At 34.9% G+C, this 15,774-nt stretch overlaps 1 protein-coding gene across 1 annotated transcript in view; it reads right to left on the bottom strand.

The window, feature by feature from the left end:
• Window positions 1-4,735: 4,735 nt before the first annotated feature.
• KLHL1 (kelch like family member 1) overlaps window positions 4,736-15,774 on the bottom strand; it is a 212,004-nt gene continuing 200,965 nt past the window's right edge. The window contains exons 10-11 of the mRNA XM_088540305.1: window positions 9,217-9,388; window positions 4,736-5,266 (exon numbers count right to left, since the gene is read on the bottom strand). Coding sequence (XP_088396431.1) covers window positions 5,207-5,266; window positions 9,217-9,388 — 232 coding nt within the window. The 3' untranslated portion in view covers window positions 4,736-5,206. The remainder of the gene's footprint in view (window positions 5,267-9,216; window positions 9,389-15,774) is intronic.

The raw sequence follows: 15,774 nt of genomic DNA, 5'->3' as shown, positions 1-15,774 counted from the left end.
AAAAATACTTCTGAATTAAACTTACCGAATTACTGAATTACCAAGGTTAGAAAGTTGCTATTTGAACAATTTGGGTTCTGATTTCTGATTTATGCATGCCATGCAGAATTTTCAGATTCAAATAGGAAATATTGTGTCCAGTATTTCAATCATATAAATGCAAATGCCTTTTGCACTGGAAAAAAAATGGAGACAATGAGACACATTGACAAACACGCACATCACCCACAAGAGGTTTGGACCTCATAACTGGGATCATGAAAAATTGTTCATAACCAGACATACTGTTCTGCTTTGCAAATTAAGAACAATCTGTGCACACCTGGAAGATCCTTTTTTAAAATATTTTAAAATATTTACATTTATTTTTACATGTATAAAATTTAAAACATTGAAGACACATGAGAAAAATTATGTACATCCAACTCTTTGAATATAGAGTGGTAAGGAACTGAATGCCAATATGCTGTGCTATTATACCATTTGCTTTCATCAGAAACAATTTTGTGACAAAATGTGCCTAATGGTAGTTAGCATCTCCAATACCAGAACAACTGGTAGTGGTAGAGTGGGGAGAAAAGTAAGAAGACATCAATGGTAATTTCTTATACATAAGATTGAACATACAGCTGGATTTTTAACACATAAAGCATGCATGCATACATATATATATATACATATGTCTATGTATGTACGTGTATATATATATGGGAGATACTGAAGGAAAAAAAAATAAAACAGGATGCTCTGTTCCACGCCATGGAAATAACTAAATAGTTTTACACTTAGTTACCATGAAAATTCATACATGTACATAGTCAAATGTTTAGGTTTCTCATACTGTACAGGAATTTTCATGTAATTTTACTTCTGCCATTTAAGAATAGTTACAAGAGTATGTTTTAACCCTTTGCAGAAATGCCTTATTTATTAATTGATAATTAAATAATTAAAGGAAAAATAATAGATAATGGCACACAGTGTGCTATGCACAATAATTGTGTATCCTCAAAAAGAGAAGACTTGTAGAGGGTTTTTTCTCCTTGTAGAATACTTGTACTTCATGGTAATCATCATGCATACTGCTTCTGGCATTTGCTCATGCACATCAAAGTCTGACCTATTAAAACTTACATACTGTCTACTTCATTCCTGCAACTGAGCAGAGCTTTCACAGAGACTATATAGCATCTGTGACTTATTTTTATTGAAGCCATTAAAAACTATGTAAATATATCCAATGGAATTTTTTTGGCCCTTCTAAGCGATATGAAAAATGATTCTCATATAGAGCTTCTTTGAAACAACTATTATGAGTACTTCTGTAAATAACAGTTATTTGATGGTAATGTTCTATAGAAGAGAATGGTACTCAAGAAAATTATCTTCTTCCTCTTTGCCCTAATAGTTCAATATATCAACTAATGATACCATGATAACATTATGAGGCAGGCAACTGTCTGAAAGCATTCTTAAAGTGACTTACATCTTTGAGTGGTTCCATATATCAGTAAAAATGTGTCGTCTTAAACAAACAAACAAACAAAAACTCCATAGTTTTGCTTTTAAGCAATGCTGTAAGGACATAAACCACAAATATATATTCCAGAATTGTAATTAAAAACAAACAACAATATGCTTAAATGCATCTTCTTGTTGTCTTATATATGACTTTAATTTGAATGCGCAAACTAACAATTTAATTGGACTCAAAATATCCAGAATAAAAGAGAATAAAAGCAATGACCATTTCACAATATATTCTAAGTAGAGCCTTCACTAATACCATGTTTCAAGCATCCATCCCTGTTGACAATAAAAGCTGTAAACGTGAAAAAAATAGTAATAATTTTTAAAAAGAGTCCAAGCTACAAGGTCAAAATCAACAGTTCTATAAATGGAAGAGGGTCACAAAATTAGTCTTTGTTTTGTAAAAAATTTTTGTAGCAGTTCTATATTGATAGAAACACATAACAAATGGTGTCCTTGGAGTCATAGCAAAAGATCTGTTTTTGCCTGTTTTGCTTGCTGAGTTTTCCTATTAAGTTCAATTTGAATCCTATCTTCGTAGAGCCTCAAGCATTTTCTAGAAAGGTATATTTTTGGAGTTTAAGCAGCTAGCATTTTCAGTGGTATTAATAGGATTAATTCATTAGAAAATAGCTAGCCCATTTTAATGTTTTTGTTTGTTTGTTTAGCTAAACAACAGTCAAAATCTTGCAGAAATGTAATTTAGTCTATGATTTCTAGTTGTATTAATAAGCATTGACAGCACTACTGCAGCTATAACACTGATGAGTCTATTCCCTCATCAGTGTCACTCACATATCTTGTTTTTTAGGTATCATTTCTACTAGCACTGAAGAGCTAGTAGTACTGACATAGCAATTGTTTTATTCTCACTATTGAAAAATCAATGAAAGGAAGCAGAAAAAAGAAAATTCGGCAACACAGTTGGCTAGTACTGAGCAGTGTTGTCCCCATGGATTTGGAAAGTGTTGAGGAGGAAGACTAAAAGACGAAAATAGACCGGTTTTCTTTGCGTCCATCCAAGCATTTCTCTTTTGAATAAAAATCCAATCTAAACTGAACTCGATAAAACCGGACACTTCATTAATAAGGAAATTCCCACAGAAATGCATATAACAATTACCAGTTAATGCCCTGAAACAGGAACCATCACTTTATCATGTTAATGTTCTCTCTCTCTCTCTTTTTTTATTATTATGATAGAATCACAGAATGCTTAAGGTTGGAAGGGAGCTCTAGAGGTCATCTAGACCAACCCCCCTGCACACACAGGGTCACCTAGAGCACGTGGCACAGGACTGCATCCAAGCGGGTTTTGAAGATCTCCAGAGAAGGAAACTCCACAACCTCCCTGGGCAGCCTGTTCCAGTTATTATAAAAACCCGTACAAACTCATCAATTGGGAAAAAAAAGCTTTAAAAGCCATCAAGAAGAAAATAAATAAATAAATAAATAAATAATAAAGAACAAAATAAAAGGTAGTTTTGAGACATAAAACGGAGAAACATGAAGATTGTCTGAAATGATTAAAAACCTTATTTTTACTCTTTGGTTCATATAAAAAATGTGCATATAAGAGGATAGGCAGCCATTAGAACAAAATAAACATAATGTCAGCATATAGAAACACAGCCTAATGCAAAACAAAGACATCCTAATAGATTAGGTGGACATTGTGGGAGCAAAATATCTGTAGTTTATAAAAATGATTTGGAAAGGCAGAAAATTACAATGTTTCAAAAGGTCTTTAGACTATTAAGATATAAAATCTAGAAAAAAACATTTTTAGAAGAAATATTTATTTATATAACTGAAATTAATGCTATTTATGGGAGATCTGAGTCTGCTGTGTTTTCCACATTGTGAATCAAAGGGATTATTTAAAAAAAGAACTACTGTACTACATTCATAATCATGAGACAACCCAGATTTTGCAGCTGGTTTCTAATTAGTATAGAGAAACATAATCTCCAAAAAAGAAAAACAGTATACTTCTGTGTTAGAACATAGTATAGCTTGTGTCAGAAAATGAAAAGCTCTCCCACCCTGAATATTACTGTACTGCTGTTAGAAGGAGATATATCTTGAAAACAAATCCCAAGCATGAAGCCGTACTTATCTTTGTAATGCGAACAGCCTAAAAGATGTCCGCGAGGATAACTTTATTGACTAGAACGGGAATTTCTCCCCAGAACTGCTAGTGACAGAGGACTGCATTAAGTGACAGGTGCTGTATTAAGGCTGTGAATTGTTTCATGATTTTTCAGCAAGGCTTTAAAGAAAACATTTGGTATGCCTACTTTCAGAGCTTTGACCTTCCTGAAAGAGGAATACACCATATACCATTAACAGTATTAGGATTCAAACTGATTCAGCTGAGTAGACAGAAAATATTAATGTCAGCTGTAGGGCCAAGGCAAAAGCTCAATATATCTTTACTGCCAGAGATGATCAATTCAAAACGGAAGCATAGCTGACACTAGTATATTTACTATATGAGATTTATTAGATTGAATGGTCTAATTTTACTTTACTTCTACACATTCTGAATCCCCTTCTTGCAGTACTTGTCCATCATAAATGAAAAATCTTAAATTGACACCCTTAATCAGGCAGCATTGTTCATGTGCAAACATCAAAAAAAAAAAAAAAAAGATTTCTTTTATCCCTCTTGAAATGCAATGAGGAGATGTCAATTTAAATTAAAAGAGGCTCTAAGATATCTTTTGGCAGTGCTTTGTCTGTTATATGGTGCAATGAAGTAACAGGATCTGTTTTCCAGACCTTTACAGGCTTCTAACATGCAGAAGATCCACTAAACAATATGATCAGAGCCCACATGCTTAAACTGAATATAGAATTAAGACAGAGCTACAAAACTGCTTCTTTGACTGTCACTGTCAACAAAGCCCCAGTGCAGCAAAAGGTTTGTCTTTCCTGTGCATATTTTGTGCAAGCATTCAGCCTTCACCTTTGATAGACTCACTTTTAATACGTGTAACATCAACAAGCATGTACAATCCATAGTGAGTAAAACAATTTTGTTCATGTAATTTTAATTTTACTTTTCTTCAGACTGCAAAGCAACAGCTTAATCATTAAGCATGAAAGGAATATTCAGACATTACTACCTCTTCACTTCAGTAAGAATCATTTCTCTTCCCTTGATCTGCATGTCTAAGTGAGAAGGCCATAGCCCATTTGAAGACAAGACCTTGACAGAAAAACGCTATAATATCATCTACTTTTCTCTTTTAAAAATTACAGTTCAAAATTGTTTAAATGTACTTTGATGTTTCTGCAGTTTAAACCCTCGGAGCAATGAAACTGTTCTTCCATTCCCTCCTGGTCCTTGTGTAGCGTTGTCCTTCGGTGCTTTTGATTATCCAGCACCGCAGCACATGTTCCTGAAAGCAGTGTCTGAACTTGCTCCTGTGTATTCACATATCTATTCCTATAACAGAGTGATTGTTTTCTTGTTCACTGACTGTGAACAGTTTTTAAGATTGTATAGGGCATAAGTCTTTAATCTGTCTGATTTTCAAACTTCTCAAAGTTTGTGATCAACAGAGTATTCACTGCGTAAATCCTATTTCTCAGGAAGTTACCATTCTTGTTCTCTGATAGAAAAATAATCATTTCACAGTCAATAAAATCCTAAGCAGTGCTGACAAAGTCATGGTTGCTTAATGACTACAACACAGGCACCAGCTCTTCCAATATTTAGGGAAGCCATCTGCAGAAAAAAAAAGACACAAATTAACTGCATAGAAAGAAGTCATGCAAGAAACGGAAGAAGTGAGGTGTCAACATTATTCTTGAATGGTCAACATTAATGGGAATATAAAAAAGCTAAAAATAAATACAACCCACTAATATCCTAGTGCTGCACTTTTAAAATTACTTACATAAATCTTTCAGTTGAAAATGTGAGAACAGAAAGAAAGTATGATTGAAGAATTGTCGCCAGTTAGTAGCACATTGGATGTGGATTTTGTTTCTATGCATAGAATATATTCTCAGTGGAATTTTAGGTAAGTGTGCTATTATTGAATTTAATTGTGAGCTTTGTGTAAAAGTGACGGGTTTCAGTGAAGATCTGCACAGTAGATATCAAGTTTTAGAAATATTTTAAAAATAAAATACAACAGACAAACAAAAAAAGCTATTACCTCCCATTCTTAGAAAGTTTGGTTAGAAGTGGGGCAAGAGAATATTCTTTCATAGTGCATTACAAATCCTAAGAATCTGTGGGACTTGCATTAATTGCTCTGAATACCTTTCAATAAATTTTTAAATATTTTATATTGTTTTATGATTGGCAAGATAGAATCTGCACAACACAAGCTCCTGTGATATCTGAGTAGAAAATATCTGATCTATTATATGTTCTAAGATTCAGCTGTACAAGACAGTTGCTAAAAACAAAGCAAATTCTCAGATGTGGACATCAACGCTGAAAATTTCAAAGATAGGATTCAGTTGCCTAAACAACCTGTGTGATTTGGGAAGTCCTATGGCATTCAAGCCATTTGCATGGGACCTAGGAGCCATGGTGAGCCAGATCCCGCAGCACCTCACAAGATATAGATACTTAGAGCTGAAATCTAGCAGTTAATCCCTTGACTTTGTCTAGATTACTCTTTTCTAAATAAGGGCTTGATTATTCTGCTGCCACACAAGACACACTCAGAAAATACTGTTTCAAAATTACAGGAATACTAAACATAAATGTCAGAAGAAGAGCTGTTCCTTTTTGCTCTAGGCTGTTGAAAGAGAAGTGAGATAGCCTAAGGTGTCAAATACGCTAGATGCTTGTGCTGGGCAACTTAACAGAATATGAATTGACAGCATTGAAATGACACATTGAATATGAAAATAGTTTAGTCACCTAGGACAAAGATGGAGAGCTATATAAATTTAGATGTTTTCATTTGAAGCTGAATCTCACCCTTACTCTCCCAGTGAACCCTATCCATAAAGTTGTCAATATGAATCCTAATATTAATGGTAATTATAGTATATTGTGAGCTCCTATCTGTTTGAAATTTTTGAATAACACCATCCTTACACAATGATTAAATGTTAACCAGAATTTTAAAATAATGTGTTAGAAGCTTAGTATTAGGTCTTTGCTTTTCCTATTTAAGATGCATTTGATCCTTAATGCATAGAGATCTTAAATCATACATAATACCTCAAAAGTTATAACAGTGTTCAGTATAAGATAACATCACAAAATCTTGTTCCTAGTTAAAAAGAAAAAGATCCCAAATGTAGGGAGAAAAATAAGAGTTTGTAGTTTAATTTTACAAAGGAAGATCTAGCACATAACAATTTTGTTCAAAGTCACAGAGAAAGCTTGTCACAAGCGAGAAAGAAATTAACTTCTCGGTTTTGGTGTTACAGTTCAACTGCAAGACTATGCTTTTCTGATTCATTACCTTATGTCAGTCTTTGATGTATTGTTGGACATCAAAGAAGAAGTAAGAATTTTTCCTATAGAGACATTTTATTTTTAAAAAAGGGAAAATGATGGTAGAGTAGAATGCAAAAGTGAGAAATAAGTAGTTGCAGAGATTTATAATATTTTTAAATACATTGTAACATTTTTATTTAAAAATTCTCTTCGGTAGTTTTTACCTGCAGCAAAAGAAAAAAAAAAGAAAGCAAAATTGCAGGCATAGTATGTAACAGGAAAATTACCTTTAAAATGTTTTTTCATAATATTATTATTGTATCCTGCTGATCTACTATAATTTCAATCCATGAGAAGCGTAGGCGTTATCACTGCTTTTCATCAGTGGATAACGAAGAGCATCATTACACTTATACTGTCTTCTTTCATATGTTCATTTAGAATTGTAATTATTAAAACACTACCTAACATGCTAAGGATGAAGTGCAAAGCATGGGTAAATGAATATATGCATAATTAAGTGTTCAAAACCTAAAATGCTGATGCCAGAAGCCAGGGTTTTGTCCTTCATTGAACAGGCCGGGCACAGCTGACAGTGAAAAGGTCTTTCAGGAGAAGTACTAAGGCTCAAGAGTTATCCAAAAACCATGACCCTGGGTGACTTTTCAATTGCGTGGTCTAAAAGCTTTAACTCAACTTTTTAGCAGTTGCTGTTGTATCTTTTGTTTCATATTACCTACTTGTTGTATCTGTAAGAGAGGAATCTACAATGCAGTACCAGTGAAATCAAGACATGGGCAGTGGCCTTTAAATCACTCTAATGGGAATAATCAGCCATCTCTGAACAATTTATTAATCAACAGTTTATCAGTTCAGAGATCAGTCTGTTTCCCCGTGGCATTCCTCAAGCTCCTCAAAAGCTTAGTTGCATCCCTACTTTTCTTTTAAATCTTTATCCAGTACATACTTCATTATGAAGTAAGATACAGTTCAATCTAACAGAGGCTGAGTCACAAGGAATTTTATATCTTTAGCTTCCTAGAGGATTAGTGGAGAAATACCTCTATCAATTTTGAATTCTTTGAAAAGAGAACAAGCTGCTCACCCTGAGGGAAATTTTAATTTGCTTTCTGTAAATAATGCTACTTTAAATTACATTAACATATAATTAAGGTTTTTGTGGGTTATTATTTATTCTAAATACTTTTCAGTTCCTGTGAATTACTGTGAAATGACCTGATTTGTGATTATGCATAAATATACCTCCACAAAAAAGTATTTGTCAGCTTACAGAACTTGTCTAGAGCAACTTGACAAATTTCCATTTACTCAGGGATCTTAGAGTAGGAAGAGTATTATACCTAGTGGTGTAGAAGTGTCAGGTTGAAAAAGAGGTGTTGCATGTTAACTGTCTAATTGGTGTCCAAATGTACTTAGTCATGTTGTTTATGCGGACTAATGCATTCTGGAAAATAAACTTCTTATATGGATTTCCCATATTCTATAGAATGTCATAAAAATATTTTTTGACATTTAATTAAAAAAGCACTTTTTCATTAACTTTGCATGGTATATGTTTACATTTAGATTGACAATACAAACTGCCTTTTATAATCATTAAGAGAAATAGAGATATGTGGGGTGTAATTCATTTGAAATTTTTAAAATTTTTATTTTAGGATGAGATCATGTTTTGAAGTGTGTAATTTTTATCAGTGACTTTAAAGGGAATTCAGGTTGACTAACTCCAATGAAAACATCTATAATAATCAAATAAAACTTTCCAGAAAGCCTTAAGATAGAATTAGGCACACATACACACACACACACACACACACACACACACACACAAAGCGTTAAAAAAAAAAAAAAAAAAAAAAAAAGAATAATCTACTATTTCTTTTTAAGGCATCTTATTTGACCGCAACTCTTTTGAAGCACTACTCAGACACACTAAAATATATTCCTTCTACAAACTAACCACTTCTCTTTTTTCCTAAAGCCACAATTTCCTTTCTACCTGTTAATAATGTCAAAGTAGTACATAGTTCCATATTTGGAATACACAGATAGGCCATCATTCCAAAATGAATGAAATAGAATAGCAAATCAACTGAAAATTTGACTTGCTATATATTTGTTTTTCATATGAGGAGTCCTCAGAAAAGGTTGGTCATCAATTAAAATCCCAAATCCATTTCAACAATTTTTATGACATTTCATCTGCATGAGGAAAGATTAAAAAAAAAAAAAAACTTTATAAGTACCTGTGTCCATTCATTAGTTTGAGGATCGTACGATTCCATAGTGTTCAGGTATGTTTGACCATCGTATCCACCCACTGCATATAGTTTGTCACCAAGGAGACACACACCAACAGCATCTCGAGGCATACTCAGTGGAGCCACCATTGTCCATGTGTCAGTTTTAGGGTCGTACCTACATAAGAAGAAACGGAACTGATTGTCTGTCCAGTGAGAAGACAAATGATTTATTATGATCCATATTTGAATTATAGTCTGTCTTTGGGAGAGAAAAAAAAACAACATTAGAACTCTATTCAAAATATTTTTTAACAACAGAAAGAAAACTTCTTTATGTTGACCAGCAATTCTTGTTAACATTTCAGAAAATAATATGTAATTCATCATACAAAGTACCATAAAATGAAATATAAGGGAGAGATCATAAAATCAGAATTTGTATATATGTATTAAATATATACATATAGGGTAGGATATTTTTGTTAATAAAAATATTCTTTCTAAAATGAGACTAAACTATACATTAATTTCTAAAATTGTATTAAACTATATTCTCAGCAAGAAAACCTTCTTAAGGGTTCATGGATAATTTTAATTATTTTAGAGTTGAATTCTCCTCCTGCTACTTGTTCAAGTGAAGATAATAGTACTGTTTTCATATTTATGTGATCTCTTGCAGTAAGACATTAATCATAGAACTTTTGAAACTAAAAGTTAAATTCTCCTTATGTAATGTTACCTACTTAGAACGTAAATATTTAGTGTAAGTTGTCAATTTAAATTTTTATTATCAATTAGTTTCAGAGGCAAACTCATTGTATTTATATTCAACAGCTATTGCCAATTAAAATTGCATCATCTTCTGATGATACCTGTCAATTGGTTGCTCTGGATGTCTGGAGCATTAGTTTAAACTTGATATCTCATTTTCAGATGACTAATGTTACCAGAATGCTACTATACCAAAAGTAACATAAGAAAAATATATAATGGACCAGTCCCTGACTGGAGTGTTTTGTGATAAAGTGATGAATAGACAATGTGCAGAGCACCCCACAAGGAATAATGCCATCATATGGGAATGCCAGCCCACATAGATCCCAGGATCCCAGACAGACTTGTTGTGAATAACAAAATTCAGACTTCTTTTACTTCTTGGAACTATCTGCTTTTCCTTTTTTTTTTTTTTTTTTTTTTTCCTTTTCCCTTGGTCACTATCCAGAATTTACAAAGATCTAAAAATTGTTACTAAAACCACTATTGACAACATGTCTTAATGTACCACCTTTCAAACTACCTGTGCTCAATTGGTACTTGTAAGAACATTGTTTTCTTGTTTACTAGTATTCCCATTGGTTAGTATTAAAAAATAAAACAAAATAAAAACACCTTCCTGTTTCCAGATACCTCATTCTAAATTGATCTACAGTAACCTAAAAACACAGAAGCTATAACTGTAAAATTTAACTGTCTTTTCACCTTTAAACACCTCCAAACGATCCCATGTTCCTCAGGACAATACAATACATAGCCTCATTTTCATGCTGTAAGACCATTACTTTGGCTTGCTGCAATAGAAACCACAAGTTATTTCAGATTATTTGAATTAAAAGAAATATTATTGCCTTTCATTATTTTTGAAGGGCATATTGGGGAGCTAAGGAGAGACTTAGAACCAATAACGACTGTGGAAAAAATAACTTGTTTAAGAGAAGGAAGCTGGAATTAAGCTAAGACAGAAATCACTTTCTATCACTTGACTTCAGGCTTCTGCTTATAAATGGATGTACCTACAAATATAACTATAGCCAATGTTACACTCTGCTTTGTTTGCTTTGTTCCTAACTCTCAGTTATTTTCCTGTGTCTGCCACTCAATTGTGGTATTGTAATTTAAAGAAGTGTTGATTTAAAAGTATCATCAGTTCTGTTTCTCTCTTTCTCTTTCCAGAAAATATTTGGCATTTTGTGCAATTAAATCAGAACTTGAGCTAGGTACTCCTCCCACTCCACTCCCCCTCAAGATTAACTTTCCTAATACTTTATTTTAAGGTGCTTCCCCAAGAGAAATCTAAAATCCTCTGTTGCCTTAACACTGCACTGAAGTTGTTATTGCTTCAGAGAAGGAATGAAAAAAGCGACATCTTGAACACAGAAGCTACTAGAACTAGTCAATACGTAATACTAAGCAAATGGTACATCCGATATCATGCTACCCTCCCCTGCATCATCTCCCCTACTCCAGTATTTCCTTTTACATTACCTCTCTATATACAGATAGAAATGTAGCAACTCTAGCTCCAAACATGTTTTCAAGGGGTTCAAATGGCATTTGCCAGCTTGCAGAAGATTGCCCTGCACAGCAGACTATAGTCTGCTCAGATGAGGACCCTCTCCCATATTTTAAAATTGACACTGTAATGCAGAAAATAGTTACAATTAGTTTTCTCACAGAGAAGCAAATCAAGAAATACAGACTGAGCAGAGCTCTCATCTGAATGAAGAACTGGGTTCAAGTGCTTGCTACAAGAACCTATATTTTTAATTATACAGCCACTGTATATTATGCAGCAACAGCCCTTAGAGCAAAATCCAGCCAAAAGCCAAAGCAGTAATCTATAAATCATGCTCTCTCTTGCATTCCTGTCCTCTTTCGCTCATGAATCTTTTAACTTTCTGCAAGATGGTTATTTGCTGCTTCAGAGTATATGGAGAATAAGCTCCCTCTGCACATCTTTCTGTGTCTGTAACCTTATAATTGACACAGTCTTGAGACTTGAGAAGTGCTCCTCAGTTACCTCAGGCTGAGAAACACTGAAGCCAACTTCTTTATTCTTGTACAAGTCCTTTAACTACTATATTGTATAAAAATAGGTGTCAAACCTCTTTCTCCTACTTCTTTAATGGACAGCATTATCTATAAATTTATTTCTTTGGATAGCTGAGTTCTGTCCTTATGTGTTCTTGTAGTCTGATATTTCTTAACCAGAAGTTGATAATGGTATGGAAAGTAGTTGTAAATATGCTCAACAAAAGAGAAAATTCCAGGCTTTTTGGTACTAAGGCTAATGATAGTAACATGCCTTTAAGTATTTCAGTTATTCAGCTCTTCAGTAAGCAAATTGTATGAATACGGTTAGATGTCCTGCCTTACATTTAAAATTGTGATTTAGAAAAAATATATATTTCAACAGCAATGTTTTAGTGTTTTTCTTCCTATAAGTGCTTTTTCACACATAATAATGACACATAATAATGACCTTCTAACTAAGCAGTAACAGAATTGCTTCTCTTTAATCTAACCTTGGTTAAATCGCTCTGGACAGATAAATAATTTGTCAACAAAAAATTCTACTCATCCACTAGCTACTTTTCTTACTGACTTTATTGGAACTTCTTGGAAGGTAAGGCAGTAAGATGCTGTGTTCAACTTCTTATATCTAGGATGTCAGTAAAATGACAGTGATGTTCATTTTACCTTCTTCCTTATTCATTTTCATTGTTTTATTTTACTCTCTTTCCAAGTGATATAATTGCATAATTATATAATTATAATTAATACCTAGAATTATTATAAATATTTATTAAGACTTGATAGAGACTTGCCTGAATATATGAAAGTGAAATGTACATGTTATAAAAGCCCCCCAAAATGTTCATTTTGAATGCAGCACCATATTCCTTTAGATGAAAGACTTTCACAACCCACTTTAGCAATATGCATTGTATCTTCACTTGCCTAAAGGCAATAAACTTTAACAGGATTTTTGATACAGTACCCTTGAATTGCAAGGGCCAAGGTGAGCTGCAGAAGTGGACAAGGTAAATATAAATGACATTTTTGGACTTTCTTTTCTTCCTTTCTTTCTTTTTTTTTTTAATAGATAGATAACCAGGGGCTAAATAAAATGCTTACTACACAATACAGTCAACAAAATAGAACTACTCAAGAGCTTGTTTTTTTTTTTTTTTTTTAATTGCCAGGAAAATGCCTGAGTTTCCTTATATTCTTTATTCAGCTAAATACTCTCTGTATATTTCATCTGGATAATAACTAGATATGCTCTAGAGTGTAAAAGGTAACAAAAAAAGTTACTGAATGTGGAAAGAAATCAATCTATCTGAAATCATCAAGGTAAGAAGTCGAAAAACTATACATCGCTTGCTTATTTTTTCAATAAATGCCACCTCTGGAGTTATACTTGGTAAAGACTGCTGCTTTATAAAATTTGCCAAAATGTATCAAAAATTGCATAGTTCTTAAATTGAACTAGTGATTTTACCCTTAAGGAGAATACAAAGTTATATTTTACCAGCTTGTAAAGTACAGAAAAACATAAGTATTGTTTTCCTTTGTGATCAATCCATAGGAAGTCCTTTCCAATCACATCAACTTCAAAAGAGTTCAAATTGGGAGTCCTAATTATTGTTGAGCAGAATTTTAACAATAGCATTCATAAACACATATCTGTTCTCACTAAATTTCCATAATCTTAGATTTTTTTTGAATCATTATGTGTTTTGACAGTTTCCAGAAGAAAGTTGGTATTTGAATAAAACACATTCTCGCAAGCTCTATCAGAATGATAAAATGATTGAAGTAACAAAGAGAAAAAAGTTTTGCTCTTGAGGAAGAAAGGAAACATAATTAAAAATGCCTGATGTAATTTGATGTCTGCTATTGGCAGAAAGTAAAACTTTCAGATTTTCAGATAAAACTTAAAATTTAGCAAGCCATTCCTGTGTGCCAAAAAATGAGCCGGAGGGGAAGAAGACCCTCCTGACTGAATAGGGAACTATTTCTGAGGCTCCAGGGAAAAAAAAAGAGAGTTTACCACCTCTGGAAGAAGGGGCAGGCAACTCAGGAAGAGTACAAGGAAGTCACTAGGGTATGTAGGAAGGAAATAAGAAAGGCGAAAGCTCGGATGGAGCTCAATCTAGCCACCACTGTAAAAGACAACAAAAAATGTTTCTACAAACAGATTAACAAGAACAGAAGGGCCTCCATCCTTTATGGGATGTGACAAGGAACATTTTCACCAAGCATGAGGATAAGGCTGAGGTACTTAATGCCTTCTTTGCCTCAGTCTTTAACACCTGGATCACTTATCCTCAAGGTACTGGCTCCCCTGAGCAGGAAGATACCATAAGAGTGTCCTCCCCCCAGAATAAACCCCCCATAATCCTGGAGGAAATAGTCAGTGACCTGTTATTCCACTTGGACACTCACAAATCTATGGGGCCAGACACAATCCACCAAGGGTTCTGAGGGAGCCGGCGGAAGTGCTCACCAAGCTGCTCTCCATCATCCTGATAAGCAGGAGTCAGCAGGGGAGGTTCCAGGCAACTGAAAACTTGCAAATGTGACACCCATTTACAAGAAGGGTTGGCTGGAGCATCCACAGAACTACAAGCCTGTCGGTCTGACCTCGGTATCAGATAAAGTTTTGGATCAGATCATCTTAAGGGTCATCACACAGCATGTTTGTGACAACATGGGATCAGGCCCAGCCAACATGCTTTTATGAAAGGCAGGTACTGCCTTACCAACTTGATCTCCTTTTATGACCAGGTGACTCTCCTAGAGGAGAGGTAAAAGCTGTGGATGTGGTCTACTTAGACTTCAGTAAGGCCTTTGACACAGTCTCCCACTACATTCTTTTGGAGAACCTGGCTGCTCATGGCTTAGACAGATGTACTCTTTACTGGGTGAAGAACTGTCTGGATTACTGGGCCCAGAGGTCATCCAGTGGTGGTGAATGGAGGTAAATGCAGCTGGTGACCGGTCACGTACAATGTTGCCCAGGAGTCGGTGCTGGGCCCGGTCCTCTTTAATTTCTTTTCCTATGATCTGGATGAGTGGATTGAGTGCACCCCTCAGCAAATTTGCAGACAACACCAAGCTGGGAGGAAGAGTGGATCTGCTTGAGGGTAGGTTGGCTCTTTAGAGAGATCTGGACAGGCTGGATTGATGGGTGGAGACCAACTGTATGAGATTCAACAAGTCCAAGTGCCAGGTCCTGCACTTTGGTCACAACAACCCCATGCAGCGCCACAGGCCTGAGGCAGAGTGACTGGAGAGCTGAGCGGCAGAAAAGGACCTGGGGGTGCTGGTCAACACTCGATTGAACGTGAGCCAGCAGTGTGCCCAGGTGGCCAAGGAAGCCAATGGTCTCCTGGCTTATATCGGGAACAGTGTAGCCAGTAGGACCAGGGAAGTGATCGTCTCCCTGTACTTGGCGCTGATGAGGCTGCACTTCAATACTGTGTTCAATTTTGGGCCTCTCACTACAAGAAAGAGATAAAGGTGCGAATGTCCAAAGAAAGGCAGCAAAGCTGGTGAAAAGGCTGGAGCACAGACCTTACGAAGAGCGTCTAAGGGAGCTGGGGTTTTTTAGTCTGGCGAAGAGGAGACTCAGGGGAGACCTTATTGCTTTCTACAACTACCTGAAAGGAGTAGTTGGGGCAAGGGTGGATCTCTTCTCCGAAATACCTGCCTATAGGAAAGAGGAAATGGCCTCAAGCTGCACCAGGGGAGGTTCAGGTTAGATATTAAGAAAAA

This window comes from Tinamus guttatus, unplaced genomic scaffold, assembly GCF_059628265.1.
Source record: "Tinamus guttatus ecotype Peru unplaced genomic scaffold, ASM5962826v1 Tinamus_guttatus_pri_ptg000058l, whole genome shotgun sequence".
Taxonomy (NCBI): Eukaryota; Metazoa; Chordata; class Aves; order Tinamiformes; family Tinamidae; genus Tinamus; species Tinamus guttatus.
The sequence above is the reverse complement of the archived record's forward strand: the minus strand, read 5'-3'. Positions and strand labels throughout refer to the sequence as shown.